This window comes from Prionailurus viverrinus, chromosome D2, assembly GCF_022837055.1.
Source record: "Prionailurus viverrinus isolate Anna chromosome D2, UM_Priviv_1.0, whole genome shotgun sequence".
NCBI lineage: Eukaryota > Metazoa > Chordata > Mammalia > Carnivora > Felidae > Prionailurus > Prionailurus viverrinus.
Genome location: NC_062571.1, coordinates 25,742,577 through 25,758,668, shown reverse-complemented (window position 1 = coordinate 25,758,668; position 16,092 = coordinate 25,742,577). Strand labels below are relative to the sequence as shown.

The window sequence follows — 16,092 nt, the reverse complement described above, 5'->3', positions numbered from 1 at the left end:
ATGACTAATTCCAACTTTGCTACTCCCAAACAATTCTTTGTTTTTTTATTATTTATTTACTTTTTTTTTTATTCTGCTTTTGTTTAAATACTTCATTTCCTGGTTAAACACTGTTAAAATGATTATATTTTGTGTTAAATAAGAATTTACTGAGCTTATTAGGTTTTATATAAAAACTTCAACTTACTCTCTTATTTTTTTAAGAATTTAAAAACAATCTTTGTAATCTTACAAGCAAGCTTTTACAGAATAATTTTTACTATACTGTTCAATAATGAATAAGCTCTATTTCTTGTTGATCTCTGACATACTACATTAAAATGCAGACAAGGTTACTTCCAAGTTTTTAGCGAAATATCCTTTTCTTCTAAGGGCATTCGAGAATTAATCTGATTAAGCCTAGAATGGAATTGATTGCATTCCTGTTAAGTGAATAATAAATTTTAGTGGTTTTAAGATTAAAGCAATAAAGGGCCGCCTGGGTGGCTCAGTCAGTTAAGCATCCAGCTTCGGTTGGGGTCATGATCTCACAGTTCATGGGTTCAAGCCTGGCGTTGGGCTCTGTGCTGACAGCTCAAAGCCTGGAGTGTGCTTTGGATTCTGGGTCTCCCCCTCTCTCTGCTCCTCCCCCACTTGTGGTCCCTCTCTCTCAAAAATAAACATTAAAGATTATATATGTATATCTATATATATTTATCAAAGAACATCTGTAACAGACAAAAACATAAAAAAGGAAGTATATTATTTGTAGCCCACACCAAACTATCTATACATATTTATATGTCCTTTCCCTTTTTTCTGACTCATTGTACCTTTAGAGCAGGCTTTCTCAGTCTCAGCACTGCTGCTGTTTTGGGGCTGGATAATTTGGGGCTGGATCACAGGATATTAAGCAGCATTCCTGACTTCTACCCCCTAGACACAAGTTGTGACAACCCCAGTTGTGACAACCCCAAATGTCTCCAGACATTGCCAAATGTTCCTTTGGGGGCAAAATCTTCTCCCAGTGAGACAACCAACTACTGTTTTGGAACTAGAAGAGGTTTCAGAAGTCAGGTATCACCTCTTTGTTTTATAGGTAAGAAAATTAAAACTTAGATCAGTGTAGATGATCTGCCCCAAATCTCATGACTAATTAGGGCAGAACCAGGGCTAGAAAATGCAGATAACCAGACTATTCGTGAATTAAATATTCATTATAACATTCTGCTTCCCTAGATTGTAGGGAAAATAGTTTGACCCTTCTTTCCATTGTCTGCACAAATGCTCTCTTTTTAAATGGATGATACTAAGCCTGTGAATATCCTCAAATCCTTTCACAAACAGAAAGTCATTAAGGCAGACAGCAAGATGTCAGGATTTGGACCTAATCATCATCATCATTTAAAGTTTATTAGCTTTTAGCAATTTTACCTGGAAGGCTCTAATTTCTGTGATAATTGATTTTTTAAAATAATATTTGCTAAAGAGTTTGCTAAGAAAAGGCTGCCAGAGAAAAGTCAGAGATGGTTAATATGACGTTATAATGGTACTTTTCTTCATTGGCCCTTTATCTGGTAGTAATGTTGCTCATCTGTACAAAAGCCACCTGCATTTCTCATGTGAAAGCTATGGAATGCTGAACATCCTCAGCAAAATCCTTGAAGGTCCTTCATATGTCTCTGCTTTGCTCAGCCAAAATAAACTTGTACACTGACCTTGTGAACAGATGCCTGGTAATGAGGTCACAGAACTGAGTAACATTTTCAGAAAATTGCTTTACGGTGTAATAAATGTTCTGATTAGATTCCTATTTTCATCTTTAACATGCTCAGGTGGTTCAACTTGGGAATCCTAGTCAGGGAGTATTACTGATCTTTAAAGGTCATAAATCATTTTGAGTCCAATCATTTTTAGCCTGAAAGATATTTTTAACAAACTATATGTTGTAAAAATCATAAATTAATTCTCAAGCTTTACTACTGGCTTTCTTGGAGTTTCTCCTTAAACTTGACCTATTTTCTATTTCAGTTTCAATTTACTCTTTAGTAGGAAGTGTCTGGTTCAGTGATTTCTTCCATCATAGGGCCTTTCTTTGACATCTCCAGAGATGAAACTAATTTCACTTACACGAAAATAGGCACAGTACAAACTGAGGCAAATAGTATTAACATTATGCTATGTTTGGCATACTTAATGACTATTCCTAATGAATAAAATCCAGGCTGAAGCCAACATTCACAGTGTTCATGCTGAGAATGGTGAGGGCTACCTGACATATAGTGATCTTGATAACAAAAGGACCACCACATCACAGACAAGGAGGGAAAGTTCCAAAACCAATTCAAATTATGGGACATGCATTTGATTTGCAGTGGTGACTTAGATGAATGGCTCGTATGCTATTTCCTGCCTTTGAATGGAGAGGTGGTTTTATGATGCTAAATATATAAACACAAACCATGAATCACAAAGAAGAAAGCAGAGAAATATAGGTATAGGATTGCTTTTATAGCCTTTCTAAAGGAAAGTATTTCTGTGAGTTAATGCTTATTTTAATAATGGAGGGCAAGGGGAAAGCTTTTAGCAACCAAAGATGAGATAAAATTTTCAGTTAATGAAAACAGACATTCAGCGAGACAGCAGGCAGTGAGAGTAGTGACCGTATCTATCTTGTTCTCGGCTGCATCCCCAGCACCGACCATACATTAGGCATTAAACCAGCAGATGTTGAATAAATGTGCATGATGCTAAACACTGATGGCAGCAAAGAATAAAATAAAAACAAATGAGGAAGGGATGGGGATAAGACAACATAATGGGGATTAAGCAAGCAGGCTTGTGGAGAAAGATGTGTAGGGAGAAGAGAGAATCTTAAGCAGGTTCCATGCCCAGTATGGGGCCCCACAACGTGTGAGATTATTACCTGAGCCAAAATCAAAAGTTGGACCTTAACTGACTGTGCCACCCAGGTGGCTCTAGTGGGGATTTTTCTGATCCCCCACATAGAGGGTTTGGAAGCAATAAACATAACTGAAAGTAAAACACATATCCCATGAAATAGTCACAATATGTATGTAGGAAGGTGTTTCACAGAGTAGCAGGACTAGAAACTACATTTAAGTGTTGAACTGAGTAGGAAAAATGCAATTTGTATGCTTCTACATTTCCCAAAACAATGTTCTAAAATGTCCATATTTTCTAAGCAATTTTTCAAGTGGAAATTTAATGTTTAGGTTTTTGCCATAGAATCATGTTGAGTGATGCTTTTAAAAATGTTAAACTGATGGGGCGCCTGGGTGGCGCAGTCGGTTAAGCGTCCGACTTCAGCCAGGTCACGATCTCGCGGTCCGTGAGTTCGAGCCCCGCGTCGGGCTCTGGGCTGATGGCTCAGAGCCTGGAGCCTGTTTCCGATTCTGTGTCTCCCTCTCTCTCTGCCCCTCCCCTGTTCATGCTCTGTCTCTCTCTGTCCCAAAAATAAATAAATGTTTAAAAAAAAAAAAAAAAATGTTAAACTGAGAAAGCATCTTTGTGGCGGGGTGGGCGGGTAATAATACATGTACCATTTGACCCTTGAACAACGTGGGGGTTATGGGCATCAACTACCGGGCAGTGAAAAATCTGCCTACAAGTTTTGACTCCTTTGAATGGAAGCCTCACTAGTACCAGCCGATTAACATGTATTTTGTATGTTACATGTATTATGTACAGTGTTCTTACAATAAAGTGAACTAGGGAAAAGAAAATGCTACTGAGAAAATCTTAAGGAAGAGAAAATACATATAGAGGACTGTATTGAATTTATTGAAAAAAAACTGGCATGTAAGTGGATCCAGGCAGTTGAAACCCTTATTGTTCAGCGATCAACTATACTTCATTTGTAAAGTCAAATAAAAGTACATTTTATAACAAAGGAAAGCGACAGGCTTTCTTGTTTTGTCCCTGGTCCCCTTCTCCTCTGTATCCTCTTGAAGGCACCACTTTAAACCCTCTACTTTCCAGGGCACATGGGTGGCTCAGTCGGTTGAGTGTCTGACTTCGGCTCAGGTCATGATCTCAGGGTTTGTGAGTTTGAGACCCGTATGGGGCTCTGTGCTGACATCTCAGAGCCTGGAGCCCTCTTCAGATTCTGTGTCTCCTCCCCTCTCTGCCCCTCCCATGCTCATGCTCAGTTTCTGCCTCTTTTTTTTTTTTGAATGTTTATTTATTTTTGAGAGACACAGAGACAGAACGCGAGTGGGTTAGGGGCAGAGAGAGAGGGAGACACAGAATACGAAGCAGGCTCCAGGCTCCAAGCTGTCAGCACAGAGCCCAACGTGGGGCTCGAACTCACGAGCTGTGAGATCATGACCTAAGCCGAAGTCGGATGCTCACCAACTGAGCCACCCAGGCATCCCTCTCTGTCTCTTAATAATAAATAAATGTTAAAAAAAAAAAAAAAATCAAACCCTTTACTTTCCTAGCTGACAGGTGAGGATTTTCTTTCTCTTCCACTTCCTTTTCTCCTTCCTCCACCTTCCTGAGAGAGCAAAATCACAGTTGTTCAATCTACAGTCTGTGTTCTCATGATTCTGATATAAATGCTGCTTGCTGCTGGGCCTAGTCATGCTCCATTATTACACTTCCTTTCTTATATAACTTTTGTTATTTTCCAGAGTCAACAATTATCCCGTTTTTAAAATACTCCTTTGATTAGTCATGCTATGCCTCCCTCTTCACATTGCCTCTGGGATATTTTTCGTGGTGTTCAGTGTCTTCTGACTGGCTGTAGCATGTGCTGACTAATTTAAGTATCATCCCTGCATAGGGTTAAACCTATTAGATACTCTCATCCTCATATATTCCCCTGAGATACCTCTCCTGGCACCCTGCACCCATCACATCCAATTTCGGCCAATTGCACTTGACTTGCTATGTAGATGTACATTCTGGGAAGTACTGTCCCCTCCCTTCAGTGCTAGATACCCTATCTCCTGATACCATGGGTTTCCTTCTTCATGGATTATTCCCTAATTGTGGCAGAGCATATCTACCCTGACAAAGAATGAACAGGAGGTAAATTTTGTGACTTTGCATGCTTTAAAAAAAAATTAGATTGATTCTAAGCTCACACATGACTGAGAGCTTGACTGTTTCAGAATGTGAGGGTGAAAATTATGGTATCACGGATGGTATTATTCTTTGGTCTTCCAGCTTCCATTGTCACTATTCAGAAATTTAATGCCTTTCCGATTTTTGGTCATTTGGATATGACATACTTTATATCTTTGGAATCTTTAAACACTTTTTCCTTGTCTCTAGTGTCTCTGGACTATTCCAATGACCTTGCTTACAGTCAGTCTTTTTTTCATTCATTGTGCTGGGTACTTTGTGGGCTCTTTCTATTTTTTTTTTTTTTTTTTTTTAAGTAAGGTTCATACCCAGTGCAGAGTCCAGGGCATAGCTTGAACTCCCAAGGTGAGATCAAGACCAGAGATGAGATCAAGAGTCAGATGCTTAACTGTCTGAGCCACCCAGAGGCCCCGTGGGTTCTTTCAATCTAGAAATCATGTCCTTCAGTTCTGGGAAATATTATTGTATTATTTCTTCAATAACTGCATCTGTGGTCTTATGGTAGAATTTCTAGTTGTTGAATATTATGTCTCTTGGATGCTCTTTTTTAGGACACATGGAAATCAGGAATGTATTCTCATTAAGCAAGAAAAAAAAGCAAATGAACTTCTTTTACAATGGATAACAGTCCAATAAGATTAAAATTTTTAGTATATCTATACTAATAAAAGAAAAAGCCTTTAAAAGCCAGGTAACAGGTAAACTATTCTTCACTAAAGTGCTGATAGTTAATAATCATTAATGATACAGTTGTCTTACATGTCTAGGGCTGCATAGTTAATAAGTTTACACTTAATTCTGAATGTAACACTTCTGGGGATATAATCTGAATATAATTTAGATTTTTAATGTTTATTTATTTTATTTATTTATTTTTTTTAAGATTTTTTTTTTTCAACGTTTATTTATTTTTGGGACAGAGAGAGACAGAGCATGAACGGGGGAGGGGCAGAGAAAGAGGGAGACACAGAATCGGAAACAGGCTCCAGGCTCCGAGCCATCAGCCCAGAGCCTGACGCGGGGCCCGAACTCCCGGACCGCGAGATCGTGACCTGGCTGAAGTCGGACGCTTAACCGACTGCGCCACCCAGGCGCCCCTTTAATGTTTATTTTTGAGAGAGACAGAGAGAGAGGGAGAGGGAGGGGGGAAAGGGGGGAAGAGAGAGAGAGAGAGAGACAGAGAGAGAGAGAGAACAAGTGGGGAGGGGCAGAGAGAGAGGGAGACACAGAATCTGAAGCAGGCTCCAGGCTCTGAGCTGTCAGCACAGAGCCTGACGTGGGGCTCAAACTCACAGACTGTGAGATCATGACCTGAGCCGAAGTCGGATGCTCAACCGACTGAGCCACCCAGGTGCCCCGAATATAATTTTGGTTTTTAATTTTGTTGATCATATTAATTGTACTTGAGCCAAAGTTCACTCTGAAAAATTAAGGATCATTCTGGAAACCCCACTGACATTTTATATCCCATCACCATTCCTATTATGCAGAATCACCACTTAGAATATTTATTTCCATAGCGTTGTTATTTTAGTTCAAGATAACCAAGTTGAAAAAGTCTAACTCAGAAGCTGGAATACTATTTAGTCTCAATTTAACTTCATAGCAACAAACTCAAATTTTCACTTGAAAGAGAGACACACACACATGATATTAATGTTTATTGGACTCCTACTATGTTTTGGCAAGCACTGTGCTTTTTCATACGCTCTGGCAGACAGGTATATTACTCCTCTTTTATACATGAAGCAACCATGAACACAGAGGTTAAGTAAATCACCAATAGTTATTTAAAAAGTCACACTCAGCATTTTCAGGATCTGAAGCCTGTTTTCTTTCCATATACTACACACCAAAATCAATTACGCTATGGTATTCAAAATAAACCACACTAATTACTACATGCAAAGAAATCCAAAAGCCATAATGCAAGTTTTCACAGAAGGCATACATTTGATAACTTCACTTGCAAAAAAACACAACACATGACATTAGTAACTGGCTAAGTAAAATCTCAAGTTTTAAGAACAGAATTTTTTCATGCCTTATTTTGAATAATCAGTTACCTCAAATTGGTTGAAGTAGGGGTGCAGGAGTAAGCCAGAAATCCTACCAAGACATTGCCATCGGGAGACAGAGAGAGAGAGAGAGAGAAAGAGAGAGAGAGAGAGAGAAAGAGAGAGAGAGAGAGAGACCAGAGACAGGGAAAGAAAGAATGGTCATCTTTACTATAGGTGATTTACTCAACCTTATTTTAAGACTATAAAGTAGGAAAATTATGACAAAATGACATCTTCAGGTATGGTTTTATATATTAACTAGCTCTCATTTTGTGATCAGTTAAGACTTTCAGAATATTGAGCAGTTATAAAACACATGCATTAAAATGTTTTTTAAATTATCATTTACATTACAAAAATAAGCAAAGCAAAATTCTGCCAAAAGTTTATAATGATCTAGAATAAAAAGCCACCCTATTTTGTCCATTGACTTAATGTGACATTGAATAAAAAACATAAATAAACAATTACCTTCACCGCTGCAGTGACAGCAGCAGTGGCTGCGAAAGCTAAACCTTGCCGCCCGAAGTTTACCACGGTCTCATAGCCCCGCTCCTTTGCTTGTACAATATAGTCATCAATCTCCTGGGGGAAAAACAAACAAACTCATGGGTATAAATTTTATTTAACAATAGTGTCAACAAGCCAAAAACAAGGACTTTTCCCCGAAGATATAATAGTTTTACTTGTTTAATAGCACAAAACATGTGATGATGTCCATTTCTAACAAATGATTTATGGATTTATAGATCTTACCCTTTCCTTTGAAGAAAGAAGTGGATGAAGGAATTTTCTATATATTAAACTTGCTCCTTTGGTATAGGGAGAGAGCAGCCATATGACAAAAGCAATCTTAAGCTCATAGTACAGGGGGAACCTAACAAGAAAAAATTCGAAAAAACCACTGGTGAAAATAAACTACAATGAGGAAATCTCATTCTCTCTCTCTCTCTCTCTCTCTCTCTCTCTTTCTCTCTCACACACACACACATACACACACACCCTTTCTTTTAAGAAAGTTCAGTCATTGTGTTAAGTTTTCACATGTAAAAGTGAGTGATTAAGGAAATAACTATGTTTGAATTGACGAATTAATTTCATTAACTATAAATCAGTTAACCAAAGAGTGACCTGATCCCTGCTGAGATTCCGAAACTTCTACTACAACTGTATAAGCAACCATAGGCAAGCTGCCCGCTGACTGTAGCAGTCCAGAGAGAACATTAACAGCATTTGACCACGGCAGTAAGGTATACCAGCCACCATTCTGCAGAGCCCAACGGGGGCGTCAGTACCGGACATCTCTCCAAGCGCCAGGAGGAAGCTTTGTAATACTCCAAGGGCACAAAGTTACCCCATGAACACATGTCCTTCTCTTTCTCAACACTCCCCCCCAAAACTCCCCTTCCAGTCTCATTTGGCCGGAAAACGGCACTTGGCAGACAATCATTCACTTGTAAGGGGAATGGAATTATCATTGTGGTAGACTGGGAATTAGTGTCAGCTACCCATGCCCCTTTCCATGTGACTTTGCAGTGTTTTCCCTACGGGCTGAGTACACTTCCTCGAGGAATGACTGCGGGGTTAGCCATGTGACTTACTCTGGCCAACATAATGTGAGTGTGACATATCACATGCACGCAGAAGCTTTAAATGCCCTTTGACTTCCTCACCCCAACACCCCCAACCTCTTGCTTTAAATTTTTGCTTTCTGCCATGAAACAGCTGCTCCTTCAGCCTTGGGCCTGAAACGAGAAGACACTTAAAACTGAACTGAGCCCCACAAAGCTGCAGCCAACCTTTTACCCTTACATAAGTTGAGCAAGAAATACATGTTTGTTTTTCTAACCCATCATGACTTTAGGGTTGTTTGCTGCCACAGCAAAAGTGAACAATATACCACAGGGGCTAGCATCCCATGGGACACAGATTATTAAGATACATGGTTTAACTGAACAAATCTGGGCTCTTCTGATGAGGCAGAGGGGTCCAGGGCAGTAAGGAAAAGCTGTTGTGTAGTCAACAAAGGGTCTTTACCATGGCGCAGTTACAGAGGAGTTTCTGGGCTTTCGCTATTCACAGTAAACTTTTTGACTTTTTTTTTTTTTTAATTTTTTTTTTCAATGTTTATTTATTTTTGGGACAGAGAGAGACAGAGCATGAATGGGGGAGGGGCAGAGAGAGAGGGAGACACAGAATCAGAAACAGGCTCCAGGCTCTGAGCCATCAGCCCAGAGCCTGACGCGGGGCTCGAACTCCCGGACCGCGAGATCGTGACCTGGCTGAAGTCGGACGCTTAACCGACTGCGCCACCCAGGCGCCCCTCACAGTAAACTTTTTGTACACCACTCGCTTCTTAATAATATATATAGGTGACATTTGCAATCAGGAAAATATGAGAAGTCTTGAAAAAGAGAACTTGGAAACTTAAGAGACCTAGCATGGTTTGAAATCTGTGTTCTGCCATTTAAAACCACACAAAAAACCCTCCCCCAAAACTCTCCACCAAACACTTAACAGGTAAATGAATGAGCTATGGGACAGAGGAAGAATAACTCACATTTCAAGTCAGAAGAGAAAGATGGCTGCAGACACAGAGAGGTTCATACATAAGGGCAAGTTGTTAAGAACGTTAAAGTCTGGTGACTTCTTTATTTTTTTCCTAGCAATCCAATATGACCTAATGTGCTGTGAGAATACGATGAGAATAGCAAAGCCAGAAAGACAGTTTAAAGGAGAGAATAGCAAGTGTCTGAAACAGATATAGGAGGGCAGGGAAGCAGCAAGTAAAGGGAATGGGGAGGGTCAAACTGGTACCTACATGAGAGCAGCTGAATGATGTTCTGGGGGTGCTGCATTTGTAGCCCAGGAAAGGAAACAAAGAAAGGCTAATTTAGGCTGAAGGTTTGTACAGCGAGGGCAGTTTAGGATACTGGCAAGGTATGAAGTTTAAAGATTTTGAAAGGAGGACTTCTCCAGCGATGATAAGGTTTAGATGGAAACGCACCAGTGAAATATGGCACAGGAGATTCAAATTGTTCCCTTTGGTATCGCTTCTTGGTAAAATGTTAAATCCTTGAGGGTACAAACATGCTTTAATTTTGTCTCAGCTATTTGGAACAGAGCAGCCAAGGAGCTGGTGGTGAGTGGGCGTCCACGTGGATGCTGACGTCATCCAGTTTGAATGTTTGTAGTTGAGAGTTTTAAGGATGGGGAGGGAGTTTAGAACCAGATGCTGTGGGCTTCAAAGAGGGAGTCATTTAGGAAGTGATAAAAATAGCCTCAAGTCATCCTGTGGAAAAAGGGTGATGACAACTAAGTTTTTGTATTCCAAGATATTGGGACCTGTGTGGGAGGAGGGCAGGGAGCAACCCAAGGGGAGACATGAGCTGCTTTAATTGGAGGGGGGACTGTAAGGAAAGTAATGTTCTTATGGGGAAACCAGAGAAAGAAAGTGAAACACTGGATAAGTAAGTAACTTGATCAAATTCACCGGGTTACCAGCCAAGGGCAGGATAAGAACTCAGGACACCTGATGAGGTATCTATAGTCTGGCCCTTTCTCAGTGCTAGAACTTACCAAGCAACTGTTTGATCTGTTATTGTTTCAATCACAGTATAGAGAGCAAAAACAATCCAGTACATCATCCATCGGACCTGGAAATAATAAAAATACTTATGAAATAACAGATGAAAATTATTTGCAACTCTGAATAATTACATATATGTTTCCACATCTATAGTTGGACCAAGTGCGGAAGTTGGTGGTTTAATTCTCAATAGGTTTATGTCTGAATTCCTCGTATCACAACATCAACAATCTTGGGATACAAGACAAGAATCAAAGAATAACAAATTGCCAGTCCTGACACAATATAATGTAGGAATCTGAATGAAAGAATCAGCACAATAGGATAGATTTTTCTTAACTGGAGGAAAGTTCTTTGAAAGATCTTACTCTTATCAACGTGCTTCTTTATGGATGACGATTAGCCATTTACTTGTTATATAAATAACAGCATAATAAGATATGACCACATTTAATCTTGACTTGTCTTTTTAACTTTACATTCCTTAACTCTCAATATATAGAAACTGTTCAGAAACCAAAGAACGATCCTGGATTTATTACATCCATAATGTTAGTCACCCAGTTTGAAAATCAGGTACTGTATTCTCTCTCTCTTTTTTAATGCTTAACCATTTATTTTTTAAAGGTTTATTTATTTATTGTAAGAGAGTGAGAAACAGACTGTGAGCAGGGGAAGGGCAGAGAGAGAGAGAGGGAGTGCAGAGCCCGACGCGGGGCTCAAACCCACGAACCGTGAGATTTTGACCTGAGCCAAAATCAAGAGTTGGATGCTTAATCCAGGCACCCCAAGTTAGTGTATTCTTTTCCCCCATATGTAAGCCTATAACTTCTCACATATCATTTTCCATCTTCTACCAACACCACAATGGCAGCTGCAATAGGCTGAACGTTTGTGTCCTCCTCCCCCTCAAATCCATATGTTGAAATCCTAACCCCAAATTTGTATTGGGAGGTGGCACCTTCAGGAGCTGATGAGGTCGTGTTGGTGGAGCTCTCATAAATGGAGTTACTGTTCTTCTAATAGGGCCTCCGAAGAGATCTCTCATGCCTTCCACCATGTGGGAACACAGTGAGAAAATGGCCACCTATGAACCAAGAAGTGGGTCTCACCAGAAATCAGACCTGCCTTGATCGTGGACTTCCTAACCTCCAGAACAGTGAGAAATATATTTCTGTTGTTTATAAACCACCTAGTCTATGGTATTTTTGTTCCAGAAATCTGGATGGACTGAGATAGTAGTTCAAGACGTTTTTACCTCTTTCCTGGAATAGAGCATCCTAACTGGTCCCTGAGACTCCAGTGTCTCTTTATACCAATCCTTTTCATTGAATGCTACCAGATTAATTTTCTTGAATTCATTTCCCCGACTATACTTTTCCACCTACTTGAGTACACAAACTCTCTTATCACTCAAGTAGGTTGGATTTTCATTAAGGATTAAAATCTCTGCTCTCCTGCTCAATATTATAATAATAGCTAATATGTAAAACCATGCCAACTATGGCCTTGGGACTACACTAACTATATCACATATATTAAGTAATTTACTCTCCACAGCAATATTACAAGGTAGGAAACATAATTATTTCCACTATAGATAAGGAAACAGTGACACAGAGAGGTGAAATGACTTGCTCAAGGTCATTTAGCCGGAATTTGAATCCAGGCTCTCTGACCCTGGATTTGGTGCTATTAATCAATTATACTATGTAGAGAAAGAATTTGTGAGGATTGGCTAAATGTGAAATCCAAGAATAACCACTGCTTCCCTTGTTCTCTTCCAAATGAGAGGACAAAAAAATTTAGGTCTCTATAAATAGCTAGAAAATTGACCTACTATTTAGTTTTAATATAGAAGCTTGTTTGGGTATTCCATAGACAATAGAAATGAATTACAATTCAAGTGGCTTTTATGGTTTTCTATTTACATGGACAAATCAATTAAAAATAGCCACGAATAACTTTTGAAGCAATGTATTATGAAATAGAAATCATACCAATTTACTCTAATGTATAGACTCCTGAAAGCTTAAAAAAATTGCCCAAAGCAAATAGGGCATCTTATCTATATCTGAAAAACAAAGCAATGGATTTACAATTATCATCTCAAATTAAAAAACAAAACAAAACAGCCCAAATGTACTCTTTAGTTGTTCACTTTTCATGGGTTCTCTAAAATCTCTCACTGCCACCAATTCCAAGCTTTTGTCCAAATATGGGGATTTTCATCCTATGTATACTTTCTCCTGCCCCTCCCTTTTTTTTTTTTTTTTTTTTTTTTTTTTTTTTTTTTTTTTTTTTTTTTTAAATTTTTTTAACGTTTATTTATTTTTGAGACACAGAGAGACAGAGCATGAACGGGGGAAGGGCAGAGAGAGAGGGAGACACAGAATCGGAAGCAGGCTCCAGGCTCTGAGCCATCAGCCCAGAGCCTGACGCGGGGCTCGAACTCACGGGCTGTGAGATCGTGACCTGAGCCGAAGTCGGACGCCCAGCCAACCGAGCCACCCAGGCGCCCCGCCCCTCCCTTTTTTAAGTTAAGTGATACTCTGACAAGCTCTGATTCACCTGCCCCTCCAGAGCCAAACACTAACTCAGCACTTTGACCTCTCAACTGTATTCAGAGGGTTAGCTTGTACCCTGATTGACTATATGCCTCTCCCCAAAAAGAAAAGAAAGAAAAGGCTGCAAACAGAAGAATGAGGTTTTATACAGCTAGAAAGAATCTAAGGAGTTTTAATTTTTTAAAACTATACAACTCTTTACTGAAAAAAACCGAGCCAATTACAAAAGAAATGGCTCCCGAGGGGCCCCACCGGTCCACCCATGGTGCGACTCTGGAGGAGACTCGAGCGCTGCATGGGCCAGAGTTTGAGACAAGACGGTAAACTCCTCTTACTTTCCTGAGGGGCCTGAATAATCAAGCCGCATCTGGCCGGTGAGCTAAGAAATGGCAGGAGTAGGAACAAGTCTATCAAGGGGGCGGCTTCTCAGTGCGCGGCGGCCTTCGGACCAGATCTTTTCGGTCCCCCGTCCCCCTCCTTGTACTCAACACGGGGATTTCAGGGTAAACTGTTCCCTTCTTGCCCAGGAAAGAGGAGGCTTAAATTGACTCTCTTCTAGAAAGCTTAGGAAACTTTCAGCAAGGTAAAATTATTTAAGTCGGTGCTTGTTACTTTTCGTTATTTCACTATTTCCCGCCGCTGTTACCGTTGTGAGTTTCCAAATGGATAACAACTCCCCGAGTAGTCATAATTTGCTGGTTAATAGAGAAGAGAGAGGAAAAGGGGACTGCACGGAGAGTGACTGGTGATACCTCCAAATGACTAGTTCTCTAATGAATGAGAACCGCTAAACGTCCCAGATTTCAAGCGCACGCTCGCTTCGGTCAAGTGCTTACTCAGTTTCCAAATGAAGTTATGAAATTAATTTTAAATCCACAAGATAAAAGTGCTTTAAAGAATGTAATGTTTATCTCTTTAAAAACCCCACTTTATATTTAGTAATGTCAAGAATAAAAAAAGGAGAAAAAGAAGGTCATGCCTTTTAAAAATAGAATTTTTTTTTTCTTTTAGAGAGAGTGTGAGCAGGGGAAAGGGGCAGAGGGAGAGAGAGAGAATCTTAAACAGGCTTCATGCTCAGCACAGAGCCTGATAGGGGGCTTGATTTCACGACTCTGGAATCATGACCTGAGCTGAATCAGGAGTTGGAGGCTCAACTGACTGAGCCACCCAGGAGTCCCTAGCCATGTCTTTTTAGTTAAAACACAACAAAGTATCCAGTCAAGAGGGTATTCCTGGACATTTTCCTGGATTAACAACAATTTTATATAAGCAAAACCCCATGGTATATTAATTTGTCCTTAATGAACAAACTCTTTGATAATCTGCTCTTAAACTTAAGGTTATTTTTTGGTTGTCCTTACCAGAAATATGGATCTTAAATTATAATTGCAGGCAATAATTAAATGAATGTAATAAGTGTGTATTATTCATGTGAGCAACCAGAAAGGAAGTTAACCTTGAAAAGACATTGCTTATTTTTCTATTAATGGATTTGGTTGGGACTTTATACCAAATGATTACTCAGCACAGCTTTTATTAAAATTACACCTCAAGGCCATGAAGCTTACTGTTTAAGGTTTTGCTCCAAGGAAATAGCAAGGAAGAAGTCAAGGTAAAAAACCAAAAAAAAAACAAAAAAAAAAACCAAAAAAAAAACAATCACAAAACTATAAAAGTATAATTAAGCATGTGAAGAATAAAGATAAAATATTCTTTATATCAACAGAAAACATCAATAACAAAATGCAAAACTAAAACCAAAAATTGGCAGGAAAACGATCACACTGATAATCTTTTTTTTTTTTTTTTTTAAGTTTATTTATTTTGTGTGTGTGTGAGAGAGAGAGAGATAGAGACAACACAGGGGTGGGGCAGGAAGAGAAGGCGAGAGAGAGAATGCCAAGCAGGCTCCGCACTGCCAGCGCAGAGCCTGACACGGGGCTCGAACGCATGAACCATGAGATCATGACTTGAGCCAAAATCAAGAGTCAGATGTTTAACTGACTGAGCCCCCGAGAAGCCCCTCACACTGGTAATCTTATGAATGTATATAACCAAATATAGTCACTATTAAAATGTTATGCAAATGTAAGTTAGTAACTTAACTGTTAAGTTAAATTAAGTTAATAAGTCACACACCTTTTAAGTTCCTGGGGAAAAAAAGTTATTGGCATCATCTTTATTTGGTAAAAATTTATGTTCTTGGGAAAAGTGGGAACAAATAGTACAGTATCTTTCTAGTTCAGAAACAATTCGTAAAATCAGCAAACCACTGTCTAAATATCTCCATGAGGATGAGTAATAAGAAAGCTGTATACCCAACTTTTTCTTAAAAGTCTCTTTGGTCCCAGAGAACTGAATTATTCAACAAGGTGAAGATTATACCTATAAGCACTAAGATGGATATACACACACCATACTTTTGATAAATCTTTCATATCAAACATAGTTTAGACAATTCTTAAGGACTCAGGTGGCATCATTACCTATAACACTGATACAACTGTAGTAAACCCTAGTTTATGTTATGAGAATAGAAACATGAGTATGATAGTTCCTGTCCTCACGGATTTAGCATTTTACTAGGGAAAAGAAAAACAAGTAAAAAACTGTGATTAAAAACAATGTTTTGGGGTGCCTGGGTGGCTCAGTTGGTTAAGTCAGTTAAGCTCTGCCTCGCTTTGGCTCAGGTCATGATGTCACGGGTCGTGAAATTGAGCCCTGAGTTGGTCTCTGTGCTGATGGCTTGGAGCCTGTTTGGGATTTGCTCTCGCCCTCTCTCTCT

The 16,092-nt window shown here is 39.4% G+C and overlaps 1 protein-coding gene across 1 annotated transcript in view; it reads right to left on the bottom strand.

The window, feature by feature from the left end:
• The window catches only part of REEP3 (receptor accessory protein 3), a 101,719-nt gene that overhangs the window by 18,101 nt on the left and 67,526 nt on the right, over positions 1–16,092 (bottom strand). The window contains exons 3-5 of the mRNA XM_047826351.1: positions 10,731–10,807; positions 7,908–8,028; positions 7,623–7,736 (exon numbers count right to left, since the gene is read on the bottom strand). Of these exons, the coding sequence (XP_047682307.1) occupies positions 7,623–7,736; positions 7,908–8,028; positions 10,731–10,807 (312 nt within the window). The remainder of the gene's footprint in view (positions 1–7,622; positions 7,737–7,907; positions 8,029–10,730; positions 10,808–16,092) is intronic.